The 15,889-nt window shown below is 40.6% G+C and overlaps 1 protein-coding gene across 1 annotated transcript in view; it reads right to left on the reverse strand.

The window, feature by feature from the left end:
- The window catches only part of grk5 (G protein-coupled receptor kinase 5), a 233,602-nt gene that overhangs the window by 81,760 nt on the left and 135,953 nt on the right, over nt 1–15,889 (reverse strand). Inside the window, exon 3 of the mRNA XM_033033840.1 lies at nt 12,560–12,672. Within this exon, the coding sequence (XP_032889731.1) occupies nt 12,560–12,672 (113 nt within the window). The remainder of the gene's footprint in view (nt 1–12,559; nt 12,673–15,889) is intronic.

Below are 15,889 nucleotides of genomic sequence, written 5' to 3' on the forward strand. Positions count from 1 at the left end.
TTGGGCAGGAGGCGGGCCGACTGAATTTGGACGTCGCACGGCGTCGGGCGGTGACGTCATCACGCAACGGCACGCTCTAGGTGTACGCCGTCAAGACGCTGCGTATGACGTCAAGACGCTGCGTACGCCATCAAGACGCTGCGTACGCCCTCAATGCGCCTGCGGGACGATGGCGTGCGGAATATTCGGACGGTGCGGGATTTTCGGAGCCCCGCGCGATGTCGGGACCAGCCCCGCACAACTCCATACGCCTCTGCGGTTCGAAGAGGGACCGGCCCCGCGCGGCCGTACGCCTCAAGTGACCACGTTAGGTCGCGCTATCGCATGCTGGTGGGACAGACCCTTTACTCATTGAAAATCAAACCTCTCTGCAACTATATTGGTACATGTGACAATAAAGTGACCTTGAAACCTTGACATTTTTCACACAATAAAGAGGACCTCCAGTGGTTCTCACACCATCCTGACTTTGGAATATACTGTCATACCATCACTTGTATTGGTTCAAAACCCCAGAGGACCCTACCAAGCAGCACTGCAGGAATATCCTTGTCATAAAGACTGCAAATATACAATTAGGAGGCTCAAGACCACATTCTCCTGAGTAATTAGGGATAGGCATTAAATTCTGGCCTCCCCAGTGTGTCCACATCAGAGAAAAAATGGCTTTGAGTTCAGATGTTTAAATGTCAGATTACTGTCTCAGAAGGAATTATATTTAAAATTAGGGAGTTGTCACCCAGCAATATTCTAAAAGCTGCCACTGAGAAAAGGACATTTTTATCACAAGTCGACAATTTATTTTTGTGGTTGAAAACATTTCAAATCTGTAATACGATTTCATAAAAGTTATTTTTAAAGTTAATGGCATTGTCAAGATGGGAACAAGATAAGCAGAAAGTTTCCAGCGGTCTGCAACTGTGCCCTTGGGAATCTCAATATGCAGCGGCAGATATTACCATGAAAGTAAACGCATTTATTTATCAAAATCCTCAAAACGAAATTTAAAAAATGATATTTATGACAAACAAAAGCTGCAAAATCACTTTTACAAGGAATTGACGCTCCCTAATGGCTGCATGACCATTGCCCTTACTTTCATCGTTCTTACTTTCGATACTTTCCAGTATACAGCCAGTTTCATTATCCTTAACCTTCTGTGCAGTATTTCTATTGCTGAAAACTAATCCATAAATCTAATAACACTGACATGTCCAATACGATGTCTTCACTGTCATGTGCTCATTATTTGAAGAGCATTTCTCTGCAGAACAGGTTAGTCACTTATTATAATCAAAGAACTTTGAGATGTTCTGTCAGCTGTAATTAGGTGTAACATAATTACAAATCTTTCACAGCACACACTACGTCACTCTGCCTTTCACACCGATGATCTGCTTTACATGTGATTGCAGCAATGCAAAAATATTCAAAACCTGCTTATAGTTCGGCTTAACACTATACAGTGGCATTGGTTGGACATCAGTCAACAGTATTCCCATTTTCAAGCCCCATTTCAATCTCCCTACTCCATTAAGTCCTGAAATTATGGATTAAATAACATCCTTTTATGGTTTTATGACTTCATCTGCAATAGGATCCCTAACTTATCAAGGCAGCTGTTTCCTGTTAATGACAAAGATAGACACAAAATGCTGGAGTAACTTAGCAGGACGGGTAGCATCTCTGGAGGAAAAGAGTCGACGCGTTTCGGGTAGGAACCCATCTTTGGAGTCAAAGTAGAGGTGGGGGGTGGGGGAATACACTGGTGGTGAGGAAAGGCCAGAACAAATCAGGACTGGCAACAGATGACCTCAGGAAGAGTGGAGCCCATAATGGCCAATAGGGATGGTGTGATAATAAGAGGGAAATAAGGATACGACCAGAGGAACTGATAGGCAACTAAGGTGGGGGAATAGGAGGGGAGGGGGGGGGGGAGAGGGGGGAGAGGGGGGAGAGGAGGGAGAGGAGGGAGAGGAGGGAGAGGAGGGAGAGGAGGGAGAGGAGGGAGAGGAGGGAGAGGGGGGAGAGAGGGGAGAGAGGGGAGAGAATGCAGGAGTTACTTGAAATGAGTGAAATCAACGTCCATATTGCTGGGTTGTAAGCTACCCAAGCGAAATATGAGGTGCTGTTCCTCCATTTGCGTGTGGCCTGCCTCTGACCGTGGAGGAGGCCAAGGACAATAAGGACAGCCATTACAATGTTTCAAGTTGTGTCATAATGTAGAAGGAGAACACAGGAATTCGAGCAGGTCATTCAGTCCCTCAAGTTGCTAAATTTCAATGGTATGATGCAGACAAGTCCAGTGGCACTATTGCATCTAGTTACCATGGAGAAAGTCTCAAACAGTTTACATAAGTTTACAAAATGGAAACGATATTTCAACTTTATTTATATATAGATTCCTGACTTCCTCCGAGATAAACAAAGAGACTTTCGACATTATTTTCCAACTTATTTTTTTATTTATGTACATACTCGCATTTTGGAAGACTTCATGCAATTCTACTTCAGCCAAAAACAGGAGCTCTAGGACCCAGAGTAAGAAGTAAACACACTAAATATGTCTCCAGCAAACATACTTTTGCTCATTAAACAACAAGAAATGAGTGCTCAGGTCAAAATATTTTTCTGGCCAAACAAATCAAGATCAATTAGTTTAAGAATGCAGAAATACAGTTAAAAATGTGGAGTACAAAACAACATTTGTAATGTTCGTATAAGAAACTGCAAAGATGAGAATATTTGCAGTCTAATTCATATTTCTGTGCTATTTGCGACCAATTCCTAATTGAACTATGATGGTTGTTGCTGCATGCCATTATTTTATATGTATATTATCTAAAATTAAAAAAATGCATCAGTCTAGGTGGTAATGATGTCAGGGCAAAACTCTTTTTGGAACACTTGCTTACATTCCAACAGGGAACAGCTCACTGCTATTGCAGTGAGATAGCTATCTCAGAATTTATAGCATGGAAGTAACCATTAGATCGAAATTGTCCAGGACAGTATATTGCGTTATTTAAACCTCCTCCGCCCCTTGTGTAGCCATCAATACATCCACTGCATTTCCTATTGAATTTAGGACGTTCTCATAATTCTGATCCAGAGTTTTGGTCTCTTCCCAATCCCATCCCCAAGTGGAAATGCCTTTTCTACATGTACTTTATCAAATATCATCATAACTTTAATGATATCTACTGGGTCACTGCCAGCTTCCCCTTTCCTACAGAAAGCAGTTCTAGCTTGAGCTGTTCCTGGCAAGTATAAGCCCTCAATTCCGGCGTCTACCTTCACAGCGTGGTTTACAATTGACCAGGAACTTACCCAGAGAAGCCATGTTAAAACTGTGGCCACAAAAACAGTTCTCATGCTGGGCATCCTGCGGTGTGTGATTACCCTGCCCCAATTTCCGAGATGATTGCCGTTTCAATAAAGCTCAGGAAAGTGAACAAAATCCAGCAAAAGAAGCCAATTGGATAGCAATCCCATCTTTCACCCTAAACATTTACAGCCTTCAACATTTACAGACCCGTACAAGTGACAATGCAGCAATTTGCCAACATTTCTTCAACCTCCCAAATCCCCAACCACCATGGTCTTGGAGGCAGGAGTGGATATGACATTACAGACCAAGTTCCTCATCAAATCATAAACCATTCTATCTCAGAAACACATTGTCATCGTTCTCCAAGTCTAAATCTTATAGCTCCAGATGTTACAATGTCTAAGACAGTGGTTTGCTATTGTCTGTTTGTGGGCAATTAGGCGTGGGCAATATATTTGAACTTTTCCAGCTATGCCCACTTCTCTCAATGACTAAGATATCAATCTTTAGTGCAGCTCTATTTAAATGAAAATTTAAAACAATAATTGATGCAACATGAACATCGCTGGCACTGGTAACATTTATTACCCATCCATAATTGCCCTGACAAGGTGACAATGAGCCACATCCTTGAAGTGGTGCAGTCCGCTGGCTAAACACAAACGCCACGGAGGAGAAGCTCATCGCCCTTGCGCAAGGATCTTCTATTCCGAGAATAGACTTTGGATAAAAAATCTCAACTCGGAGAACAGTTTTTTTCTAATATTACCTCCTTGTTTTGAAATAAGTTTATTCTTCTTAGAAGTGTGGCTTAGGCTTGCTTCACAGACTTGGGTTCAATCCAGACCTCAGGCAATGTCTGTGTGGAGTTTGCAAGTTCTCCCTGCGACCCCATGAGTTTCTTCTGGGTGCTCCGGTTTACACCCACATCCCAAATATATGCAGGTTGGTAGGTTAATTAGCCACTGTAAATTGCCCCTAGTCTGTAGGTGAGTGATAGAAGCTAGTGTGAGTTTAGTGTGGGAAGAAGAAAAATGGGAATTAATGTAGGACTAGTGTAAAATGGATGGATGATGGTTGATGCGGACTCGATAGGTCAAAGGGTCTGTTCCCATCCTGTAATGTTAATCAATAATGAAAGTTATCTCCAAATCAAAGCAGCAATGGGTCATTCACCACTGGCTGCCTAGATTGGTGGGAATTCACCACAGCTTTAGTGAGGGAGTGAGAGTGAGAAAGAGTGAGAGAAAGCGAGGGAGAGTGAGGGAGAGAGGGTGGAAGAGTGCAAGAGAGGGAGAGTGTGAGAGAGAGAGAGTGAGACAGAGAGGGCGAGGGAGAGAGGGAGAGAGAGGGAGAGAGAGTGAGAGAGAGAGGCAGGGAGAGAGAGAAAGGAGAAAAGAGAATGGCAGGGAGCGGAGTACATGTGTGCGGACTAAAAGAGGCAGGAAATGAACAGATCCATGAACAGATCCACATTCAAGAACAAGAGTTACAGATTAACATGGTGAAAGATTGAAAAAGAAGGGTGAAAAACAGGAAATATGAGAGAATAATAGTTCACAAAACACAAAGGCTATGAGAAAAACAGACGAAAGTGCTGGAAACTGTTTTTGAAAGAAACAGGCACAAATGCTTTGGAAAAGAAATACAATGGCAGAAGGTGAAAGATACAGACAGAACGAGAAACAATAAAATACTGGGGGGGTGAGGGGGGGGGGGGGGGTTGTGAGACAGCTACACAGACACAGAGGGTGGGAGAAGTGCCTTGCCTCAATTTCAGATTGGAAAACTGTTCACTTGATGTCAGTTTTCAAATTGCATACTCATACATTTGTCTAATCCATGATATGTAGGTCTAATGCTAAACTCCACTGATGGCATACTCCCAAGAGTTTTAAACAAATTACTTGGTCAAAATTAAGGCAGCATATGTGACTCATTCAAACTTGGCACTCCATCATATTTTGAGTTAGTTCATTCAAAGATCATTAACCCTCACATGGGTTTGCTAGGAAGCCAGAGATCCGAAGAGAATTTGAGGCACAAAGGGAAGTTATTTGATACATGGCATGTTGCAAAAGAGATGCCTGCAGTGTCATGGCTCTTTACAGCTACTTTCTATTTAAATATAATGAGGGATTCTGATCTCAGGATGTAATATTTCTTAGGTTGCCAAACATTTTAACTGACCCTTCCCATTCCTATATGGACCTTTCTGCTCTGGGCCTCCTCCACTGTCAAAGTGAGGCCACAAGCATATTTTGCTTGGGCAGCTTACAACCCAGCAGTATGAACATTGATTTCTCTAATTACAAGTAACTCCTGCATTCCTCCTCCACCCATCCCTCCCTCCCCCACTCTGGTCATCCTACTAGTTGCACTGTTTGCATCCTTGTATCCCTGTCGTTAGCACATCTTCCCCAGCCAGGATTGGGCCTTTATAGAAACATAGAAACATAGAAATTAGGTGCAGGAGTAGGTCATTCGGCCCTTCGAGCCTGCACCGCCATTCAATATGATCATGGCTGATCATCCAACTCAGTATCCCGTACCTGCCTTCTCTCCATACCCTCTGATCCCCTTAGCCACAAGGGCCACATCTAACTCCCTCTTAAATATAGCCAATGAACTGGCCTCGACTACCCTCTGTGGCAGGGAGTTCCAGAGATTCACCACTCTCTGTGTGAAAAAAGTTCTTCTCATCTCGGTTTTAAAGGATTTCCCCCTTATCCTTAAGCTGTGACCCCTTGTCCTGGACTTCCCCAACATCGGGAGCAATCTTCCTGCATCTAGCCTGTCCAACTCCTTAAGAATTTTGTAAGTTTCTATAAGATCCCCTCTCAATCTCCTAAATTCTAGAGAGTATAAACCAAGTCTATCCAGTCTTTCTTCATAAGACAGTCCTGACATCCCAGGAATCAGTCTGGTGAACCTTCTCTGCACTCCCTCTATGGCAATAATGTCCTTCCTCAGATTTGGAGACCAAAACTGTACGCAATACTCCAGGTGTGGTCTCACCAAGACCCTGTACAACTGCAGTAGAACCTCCCTGCTCCTATACTCAAATCCTTTTGCTATGAAAGCTAACATACCATTCGCTTTCTTCACTGCCTGCTGCACCTGCATGCCCACTTTCAATGACTGGTGTACCATGACACCCAGGTCTCGCTGCATCTCCCCTTTTCCTAGTCGGCCACCATTTAGATAATAGTCTGCTTTCGTGTTTTTGCCACCAAAATGGATAACCTCACATTTATCCACATTATACTGCATCTGCCAAACATTTGCCCACTCACCCAGCCTATCCAAGTCACCTTGCAGTCTCCTAGCATCCTCCTCACAGCTAACACTGCCCCCCAGCTTAGTGTCATCCGCAAATTTGGAGATATTGCCTTCAATTCCCTCATCCAGATCATTAATATATATTGTAAATAGCTGGGGTCCCAGCACTGAGCCTTGCGGTACCCCACTAGTCACTGCCTGCCATTGTGAAAAGGACCCGCTTACTCCAACTCTTTGCTTCCTGTTTGCCAGCCAGTTCTCTATCCACATCAATACATTTATGGACTCTACCCTTCCTGAGGTCATCTGTTGTCGGCCCTGTTTTGTTTTGGCCTTCGCTATCTTTCAGTCTGAAGGGTTCCGACCTGAAACGTCACCTATTCCTTTTCACGCGAGATGCTGCCAGTCCCACTGAGTTACTCCAGCGTTTTTGTGTCTATCTTATAATATTTCTTACTCTTTCTACACCAATCTTTCTTCTACCAATTACTTTAAATCAATGACATCTGTGTTTTTACCACTATTTAAGGGGAGATGGGTCCTTCCTCTTTGCATTATCTAGGCCCCTTATAATTTTCTGCATCAGCCACATTGCTACTCAGCCTTCTGTTCTGAAGAAAACAACCTCAACTCTTCAGTGCTGGCAATATCTTTGTCAGGTTCCCCTACACCCTTGACAATGTAATCACACCTTTCTTGTAATGTGATAACCAGAATTAGTGATGCATACTGTTGCACTACAAACTTAAGTCTGAAGAGGTTTTCTGACCAGAGATGTCGCCTATCCATTCCTTCCACAGATGCTGGCTGATTCACTGAGATACTCCAGCACTTTGTGTTTTCAGCAAGATTCTAGCATCTGTATCTCCTTGTGTCTCCAGTATAACCTTCCTGCAATTACATTCTATACTTTGACCAATAAAGTTCAAAGGTGACATGGCGGCACAATGGTAGAGTTGCTGCCTTACAGCACCTGGAACCTGGGTTTGATCCTGACTACGGGTGCTGTCTGTACGAAGTTCGCACGTTCTCCCTGTGAATGCTTGGGTTTTCTCCGGGTGGGTTGATCTCCTCCCACATTCCAAAGAGGTACAGTGGCTTGCAAAAGTTTTCATACCCCTTGAACTTTTCCACATTTTGCCACGTTACAACCACAAACGTAAATGTATTTTATTGGGATTTTATGTGATAGACTAACACAAAGTGGTGCATAATTGTGAAGTGGAAGGAAAATGATACATGGTTTTCAAATTTTTTTACAAATAAAAAACTGAAAAGTGTGGCGTGCAAAAGTATTCAGCCCCCCTGAGTCAATACTTTGTAGAACCACCTTTCGCTGCAATTACAGCTGCAAGTCTTTTGGGGTATGTCTCTACCAGCTTTGCACATCTAGAGACTGAAATTTTTGCCCATTCTTCCTTGCAAAATAGCTCAAGCTCAGTCAGATTGGATGGAGAGCGTCTGTGAACAGCAATTTTTAAGTCTTGCCAGAGATTCTCAATTGGATTTAGGTCTAGACTTTGACTGGGCCATTCTAACACATGAATATGCTTTGATCTAAACCATTCCATTGTCGCTCTGGCTGTATGTTTAGGGTTGTTGTCCTGCTGGAAGGCGAACCTCCGCCCCAGTCTCAAGTCTTTTGCAGACTCTAACAGGTTTTCTTCCAAGATTGCCCTGTATTTGGCTCCATCCATCTTCCCATCAACTCTGACCAGCTTCCCTGTCCCTGCTGAAGAAAAGCACCCCACAGCCTGATGCTGCCACCACCATGTTTCACAGTGGGGATGGTGTGTTCAGGGTGATGTGCAGTGTTAGTTTTCCGCCACACATAGCGTTTTGCATTTAGGCCAAAAACTTCAATTTTGATCTCATCTGACCAGAGCACTTTCCTCCACATGTTTGCTGTGTCCCCCACATGGCTTGTGGCAAACTGCAAACAGGACTTCTTATGGCTTTTTTCAACAATGGCTTTCTTCTTACCACTCTTCCATAATGGCCCGATTTGTGGAGTGCACGACTAATAGTTGTCCTGTGGACAGATTCTCCCACCTGAGCTGTGGATCTCTGCAGCTCCTCCAGAGTTACCGTGGCTGCTTCTCTGATCAATGCTCTCCTTGCCCGGCCTGTCAGTTTAGGTGGACGGCCATGTCTTGGTAGGTTTGCAGTTGTGCCATACTCTTTCCATTTTCGGATGATGGATTGAACAGTGCTCCGTGAGATGTTCAAAGCTTGGGATATTTTTTTATAACCTAACCCTGCTTTAAACTTCTCCACAACTTTATCCCTGACCTGTCTGGTGTGTTCCTTGGGCTTCATGATGCTGTTTGTTCACTAATGTTCTCTAACAAACCTCTGAGGCCTTCACAGAACAGCTGTATTTATACTGAGATTAGATTACACACAAGTGGACTCTATTTACTAATTAGGTGACTTCTGAAGGCAATTGGTTGCACTGGATTTTATTTAGGGGTATCAGAGTAAAGGGGGCTGAATACTTTTGCGCGCCACACATTTCAGTTTTTTATTTGTAAAAAAATTTGAAAACCATGTATCATTTCCCTTCCACTTCACAATTATGCGCCACTTTGTGTTGGTCTATCACATAAAATCCCAATAAAATGACAAAATGTGGAAAAGTTCAAGGGGTATGAATACTTTTACATGTGGTTGTAACGTGACAAAATGTGGAAAAGTTCAAGGGGTATGAATACTTTTGCAAGCCACTGTACATGTTTTTAGGTTAAATGGCTTCAGTAAAATTATAAATTGTCCCGAGTGTGTAGGATGGTGCTAGTGCAAGGGATGATCACTGGTCTGCGTGGACTCGGTGGGCTGAAGAGCCTGTTTCCGCACTGTATCTCTAAACTAAACTAAAACTAATAAAGGAAAGCATTTCATAAATGTTTTTAATTACGTATTGACTAGTCCTGGTAACTTTAAGGTTTTATGGGCATACGTGCCTGCTCTCCACAGACTGTAGAATCCCATGCCTTGTTGCAACTCTCCAAATGCTTGACCTCACAACTCCATTTGCTGCTTTGCTGCCAATTGACCAAATTGCAGTCTAAAGCTTTTCTCCGCATTGCCGACCAGACCACTCATTTTTGTGATGACTGCAAGCTTCTTTATCAAACTCCATATTTCAGTCTAAAAAAAATCATTCATCTGTATTACATAAAGCAGGAGACCAAGTAGTGGAGCCGATGGAATCCCAAAGATGATAACCTTAACACGAGAAACACCCGACAACTGTAACCCATATAACCATATAACAATTACAGCACGGAAACAGGCCATCTCGGCCCTACAAGTCCGTGCCGAACAACCCAGTGAGGCCTGCAACCAGATACATTTTGAATCCTATTTGACGCTCTTCCTTTCAGCTTTATATTTTAACAATACCATGTTAGTCAACATTAAAAGTCTTGCTAAAATCCACAAAGATACACTGCCTTCAGCAAACCTCTCTGTTAGCTCTTCAAAAAAATCCATAGGGTTAGCCTGTGAGGATCTTCCCTTAACAAATCCACACTGATTGTTCCCATCATACAGTAGCTAAAGTACGGAGACAGGCCCTTAGGCACACTGAGTCCGTGCCGACCAGCGACCCCCGATTGAACCTGGTTCTCTGGCGCTGTTTCATTTAATCCCTTATTTAATCCCTCTGGCTCATTTAATCCCTTATTTCCTACACCATTAGAAGCTTAAACAAAAATGTATACCTGCTCTTCAAACATTGAAAATTATTTGACTGTTTTACAGGGAAGGGTTCTGTCAAATTTACAACAAAGATATGCTGCATGGGAAGAGGCCATGTGGACCCATCTGTATTAATCCAATCTTCCAGCCCTTGACATTGAGTTTCAGTTTAGTTTATTGTCATGTGTATCGAGGTACAGTGAAAAGTTTTGGTTGTGCGCTAACCAGTCAGCAGAAAGACAATACAGGGTACATGATTACAATCGAGCTGTCCTCAGTGTACAGATACATGATAAAAGGGATAACATGAATAACATTTAGTGTACGATAAAGCCAGTAAAGTCCGATCACAGATAGATAGTAGGTAGATAGTAGTTCAGGACTGCTCTTTAGTTGTGGTAGGATGGTTCAGTTGCCTGATAACAGCTGGGAAGAAATTGTCCCTGAATCTGATGGTGTGCGGTTTCACAATTCCACACCTATTGCCTGATGGGGGAGGGGTGAAGAGTAGGTGGCCAGGGTGTGACATGTCCTTGATAATGCTGGGGGCCTTGTCTAGGCAGCGTGAGGTATAAACAGAGTCAATGGAAGGTAGTTTGGTTTGTGTGATGGTCTGGGCTGCGTCCATAATTCTCTGCAATTTCTTGCGGTCTTGGATGGAGCTGTTCCCAAACCATGCTGTGATGCATCTCAGTAAATTGCTTTCTATTGTGCATCTAGAAGTTGGTGAGAGTTGTTGGGGACGTCGAACTTCGTAAGCCTTCTAAGGAAGGTTGTGCGTCCATCCTGCCTTGATGATTGGAATACGTCTAAAATGCTGGCGACAAATCTGTTTCCACTACTCTCAGTGCATTTCCAGATATGCACCACTCTTGTGAAGAAAAGGTTCCCCTCTTCTTTGAAAGTGGCACCACAGGTAGATAAGTTGGTCATGAATCTTTTCGGGTCGTTAGCCTTCATCAGTCAGACCGAGTATAGAAGTTGGGAGGTCACGTTACAGTTGTACAAGACAGTGGTGAGACCACATTTTGAGTATTGTGTTCAGTTTTGGTCACACATTTGTAGGAAAGATATTGTTAAGCTGGAAAGGGCACAGAGAGGATTTATGAGGATGTTGCCAGGACTCGAGGGCTTGAGCTTTAGGGAAAGGTTGAGCAGGCTAGGAGTTTACTTCTTGGAGCATAGGAGGATGAGGGGTGATCATATAGAGATGTATAAGATCATGAGAGGGATAAATGCAGAATCTTTTACCCAGCAGTGGTCTCCTCCCATATCTGTAACTGATCTATATCCCGCTGTACACTTTGATAGCCTTCCTGTCTGCAACTCCACCAATTTGAGTGCAATTAGCAAACTTACTAACCAACGCATCTACATTTTTGGTCAAGAATATATTACAAACTACAGAGGCCCCAGCACTGGTCACAAACCTCCAGCTAAAATGACAGTCTGCCACAACTACTGTATCTTTTGTTTTCTCTGAGTAAACAAGTCCTAAATCCAAACAACCAAGTCGACATCTATCCCATGCATCTTAATCTTCTGGACCAGCCTACAGAAGGGACCTTGTCAAATGCCTCACTAAAGTCCATGAAGCTAACATTCATTGCCCTACCCTTATCGATCATTTTTATCACTGCCTCAAAAAACTCAATCACCTTAGTAAAACATGACCTGCTGCAGCCATGCTGATTGTTTTTAATTAGCCTATTCATTTCCTAATGTGAATAAATCCTATCCCTAAGCATCCTCTCCAAAACTTCCCTACCATGGTTGTTAGACTCAGTGACCTATAATTTCATGGATCATCCCTATTTTCCCTTCTTAATCAAAGAAACAATGTTGGTTCTGCTCCAATCACCTGGCACCTCCCTTCACCTGTGGCTGGAGAGGATATAAAGTACTCACTTAATACCTCGTCTACATCGTCTGACTCAAAACTTAAATTCCCACCTGTATCCTTGAGCATTCCTGCCTTCTCCCTTGTCACATTCTTGCTTTCAATGTACATATAAAAAGCAAGTTGGCTCCGACTTGCCAATATATCACATAGCAAACCCAGGGAGTTATTTCTCAAAAGGCAACGTCCAAAGCTAATTGCTTCAATCCTCTACCTATGCATATGTGAAGGCCCACTAAAAAAAGTACATTATGAAAGCATGATCTAACATCAACATTCAAAATGTCAGGCACAAAGCCCCAATTACATTATTGTCCCGTGGGGAAATGTTATAGTCAACTCACCACCAAGTCAAGGAAATTTATGTATTGCTGGAGATCGGGCAGAGCTTCACAGAATTGTCGAAAGAGTAGCCTTCCGATTGGCTGTTTCTCACACAGGCTGGAATAGTTCCTCTCTGTGGTCAAAGAAGGGGAAAGAGAACGTCAGCATTTGATAGTTTCCTTAATTACATCTTAAATTAGGCTAAAACCCAACTAATTCTCTTTGGCAGTCATTTAGTGCTACAGAGAAAGCTGTGAAAAGGCAGCGATACAAACTGTCAGAAATAAATACTGAAAGTGCATCAACATTAATCAACATTAATCCAACAGTTTGAAATATCCTGATTACTTGACAGCTCATGATTAATCTTTGCTTTCTTTATGACACTCAACGTCTCATGTTAAAAGATACAGAGCTATATCACTTTTAAGATCCGGGCTCGTACAGAGCTATATCACTTTTAAATACAGATCAGAACATTTTAGCAAAGATTTTAGCAAGAAGATTAAGCAAATATATTAGTAAATTGATAAACCCTGATCAAACGGGGTTTATACCTAAAAGATACTCATTTAATAATCTGAGACGCCTGTTTAATATAATGTACTCGCATAAAGTAGAGGAAGAAGATATATCAATTATTTCTTTGGATGCAGAGAAAGCATTTGATCAGGTAGAGTGGCAATACTTATATAAAGTACTACAAAAATTTAATATGGGAGAGAATTTTATAACATGGGTAAAATTATTATATGATAAACCGATGGCAAGAATTTTAACTAATAACATGTTATCTCAAAAATTTCAACTATCAAGGGGTAATAGGCAGGGATGTGCACTATCACCCCTGCTATTTGCCCTTATGATAGAACCCCTGGCTGAAAGTATAAGAATTCATCCGAATATTCAGGGCTATAATACCAGGGACTCAAAGAATAAAATCTCATTATATGCAGACGATATACTTTTATATATTACAGAGTCACAAACGAGCATACCAAATTTATTAAACTTAATAGAGGAATTTGGGTCTTTTTCTGGATATAGAATAAACTGGAATAAAAGTGAAATCATGACATAAAACCTCAAGAACCTACACACTTACTGAAGTTCCCCTTTAAAATCGTAACAGAAAAATTTAAATATTTGGGTATTCAGATTACTAGAAAATATAAAGCATTATTCAATGCTAATTTCATGCCTTTATTAAATAAACTTAATACGTTGATTAAATTTTGGAAAACACTTCCCTTATCATTATTAGGTAGAATAAATGCAATAAAAATGATCTTCCTACCACAATTACTATACCTATTTCAATCTATACCGGTATATATACCAAAATATTTTTAAAAAAAATTAGACTCTAATATTACATTATATTTGGGACTATAGATCACATAGAATCACAAAAAAACACTTATGTAAACCAAAAGAGGTCGGGGGACTTTCACTTCCGAATTTTATGTATTATTACTGGGCAGTGCATATTAAGAATATGATTTATTGGTTGGATAGTTCTACCCAACAGACAGAATGGATAAAAATGGAGAAGGAGGATTGCCATCCTTGTAATATAGGAACGATCCTCTTCTCCCCAAAAAAACTGAATAACACAATATATAAGAAGAACCCAATTATATATGGTACAATAAGAATTTGGAAACAAATAAAATTATCTTTAAAATTAAGAAATCTATCACTGTTAATGCCAATAGCGAATAACCCTTTATTTAAACCATCTCTTATTGATAAGACATATAACCAATGGGAAAGTCTCGGAATTAGAAGGATCGGGGATATGTACGAAATGGGAAACTTACTATCATTCCAACAACTACAATTAAAATTTAAATTGAAAAACAACCAATATTTTAAATATCTTCAGATTTGCGATTTCGTGAAAAAATATATACAAGGATATCAAAAAGTAACTCCTGACTTATTGGAAGAAGCAATGAATATTGAAGCTGACTCACAAAAATTAATATCATATTTATATAATAGTATTCTAAATATAGACCTACCATCGACAGAGGTACTTAGAGAAGAGTGGGAACGGGAACTAATGATAAAAATTACGAAGGTTAAATGGGAAAAATACCTGATATATATTCACAAATGTTCAATTAATGTAAGACATAATCTAATTCAATTTAAAATTGTACATAGATTATATTATTCAAAAACAAGATTGAACAAATTTTATCCAAATATATCCGCCACTTGTGATAAATGTCTAGCCCAAAAGGCAACTATAACACACTCCTTAGTTTCCTGCATAAAACTTTGTAGATTTTGGAATGATATTTTTGAAATATTTACAAAATTATTCAAGACAAGAATGGAACCTAATACTGAAATGATTATATTTGGCGTAATGGAAGATGGGAATAAATTGAACACATCTCAAAATCTATTCCTTAACTATGGTTTAATAATAGCAAAAAAATTAATTCTTAAATTTTGGAAGGGTACATCAATACCAACGCTTAAAATGTGGATTGCAAGTATGTTGGACACCGCTCATCTTGAGGAAATGCGATTCCTCCTAATGGATAAATCAGACCAATTCATAACGAGTTGGTCTCCATTCGTCGTTTTTTTGGAATCATATGGTGCAACACAATTGTAAAAAATAACTGTTTCAGGACTGGACGAGGGTTGGTCAAGACTATAAATAATGATCTCCTTTTCTTTTTTTATTTTCTTTTCTTTTCTCTATTCTCTCTCTCAACTTTCTTCATTTACTCGTTTTCTTTTTTCACACACTATATATTTCACATCTTTCTATCCTTTACTATCTAACTTCTTTTTCTTATTCTAATCTTTTTTCAGTGTAATAAAAAAAAAAAAAAAAAGAAGTTGTACATAAAATGTATTATGAAAATATATATTAGGCACTTTGGTGCCATATGACTGTACTTACTTCTAATAAAATAAAATATTTTTTTTTTAAAAGGTACAGAACATACAATTTTTACTCAATATGTGGCATAAAAATCAAATTTAACACAAGCACATACTGTTGCATTCATTTTCTAAATTACCATAAAACAATATTACATTTTTATGAATTTGGAAAATTAAAGATAATCAGTCGGTTCCAATGGAGATGCTTTTGTCAAAGCGGTTTCTAAGTAATATATCATGGGGCTGTAATCACAAGCGCTGGAATCAGAATATCAGCCATGCCCCACGTTGTAATGAGGAGGCTTAGGATCAATGTGAACTTTTTCCAACAGACAACAAGGTTAATTGGGGTTGATCATCCTAACTGACATTTTGTAACCAATGGGAATGTGACGTGAAACTAGAAACAGACTACCTTCATATGGTCTCCCTAGGAA

This window comes from Amblyraja radiata, chromosome 15, assembly GCF_010909765.2.
Source record: "Amblyraja radiata isolate CabotCenter1 chromosome 15, sAmbRad1.1.pri, whole genome shotgun sequence".
Lineage (NCBI taxonomy): Eukaryota > Metazoa > Chordata > Chondrichthyes > Rajiformes > Rajidae > Amblyraja > Amblyraja radiata.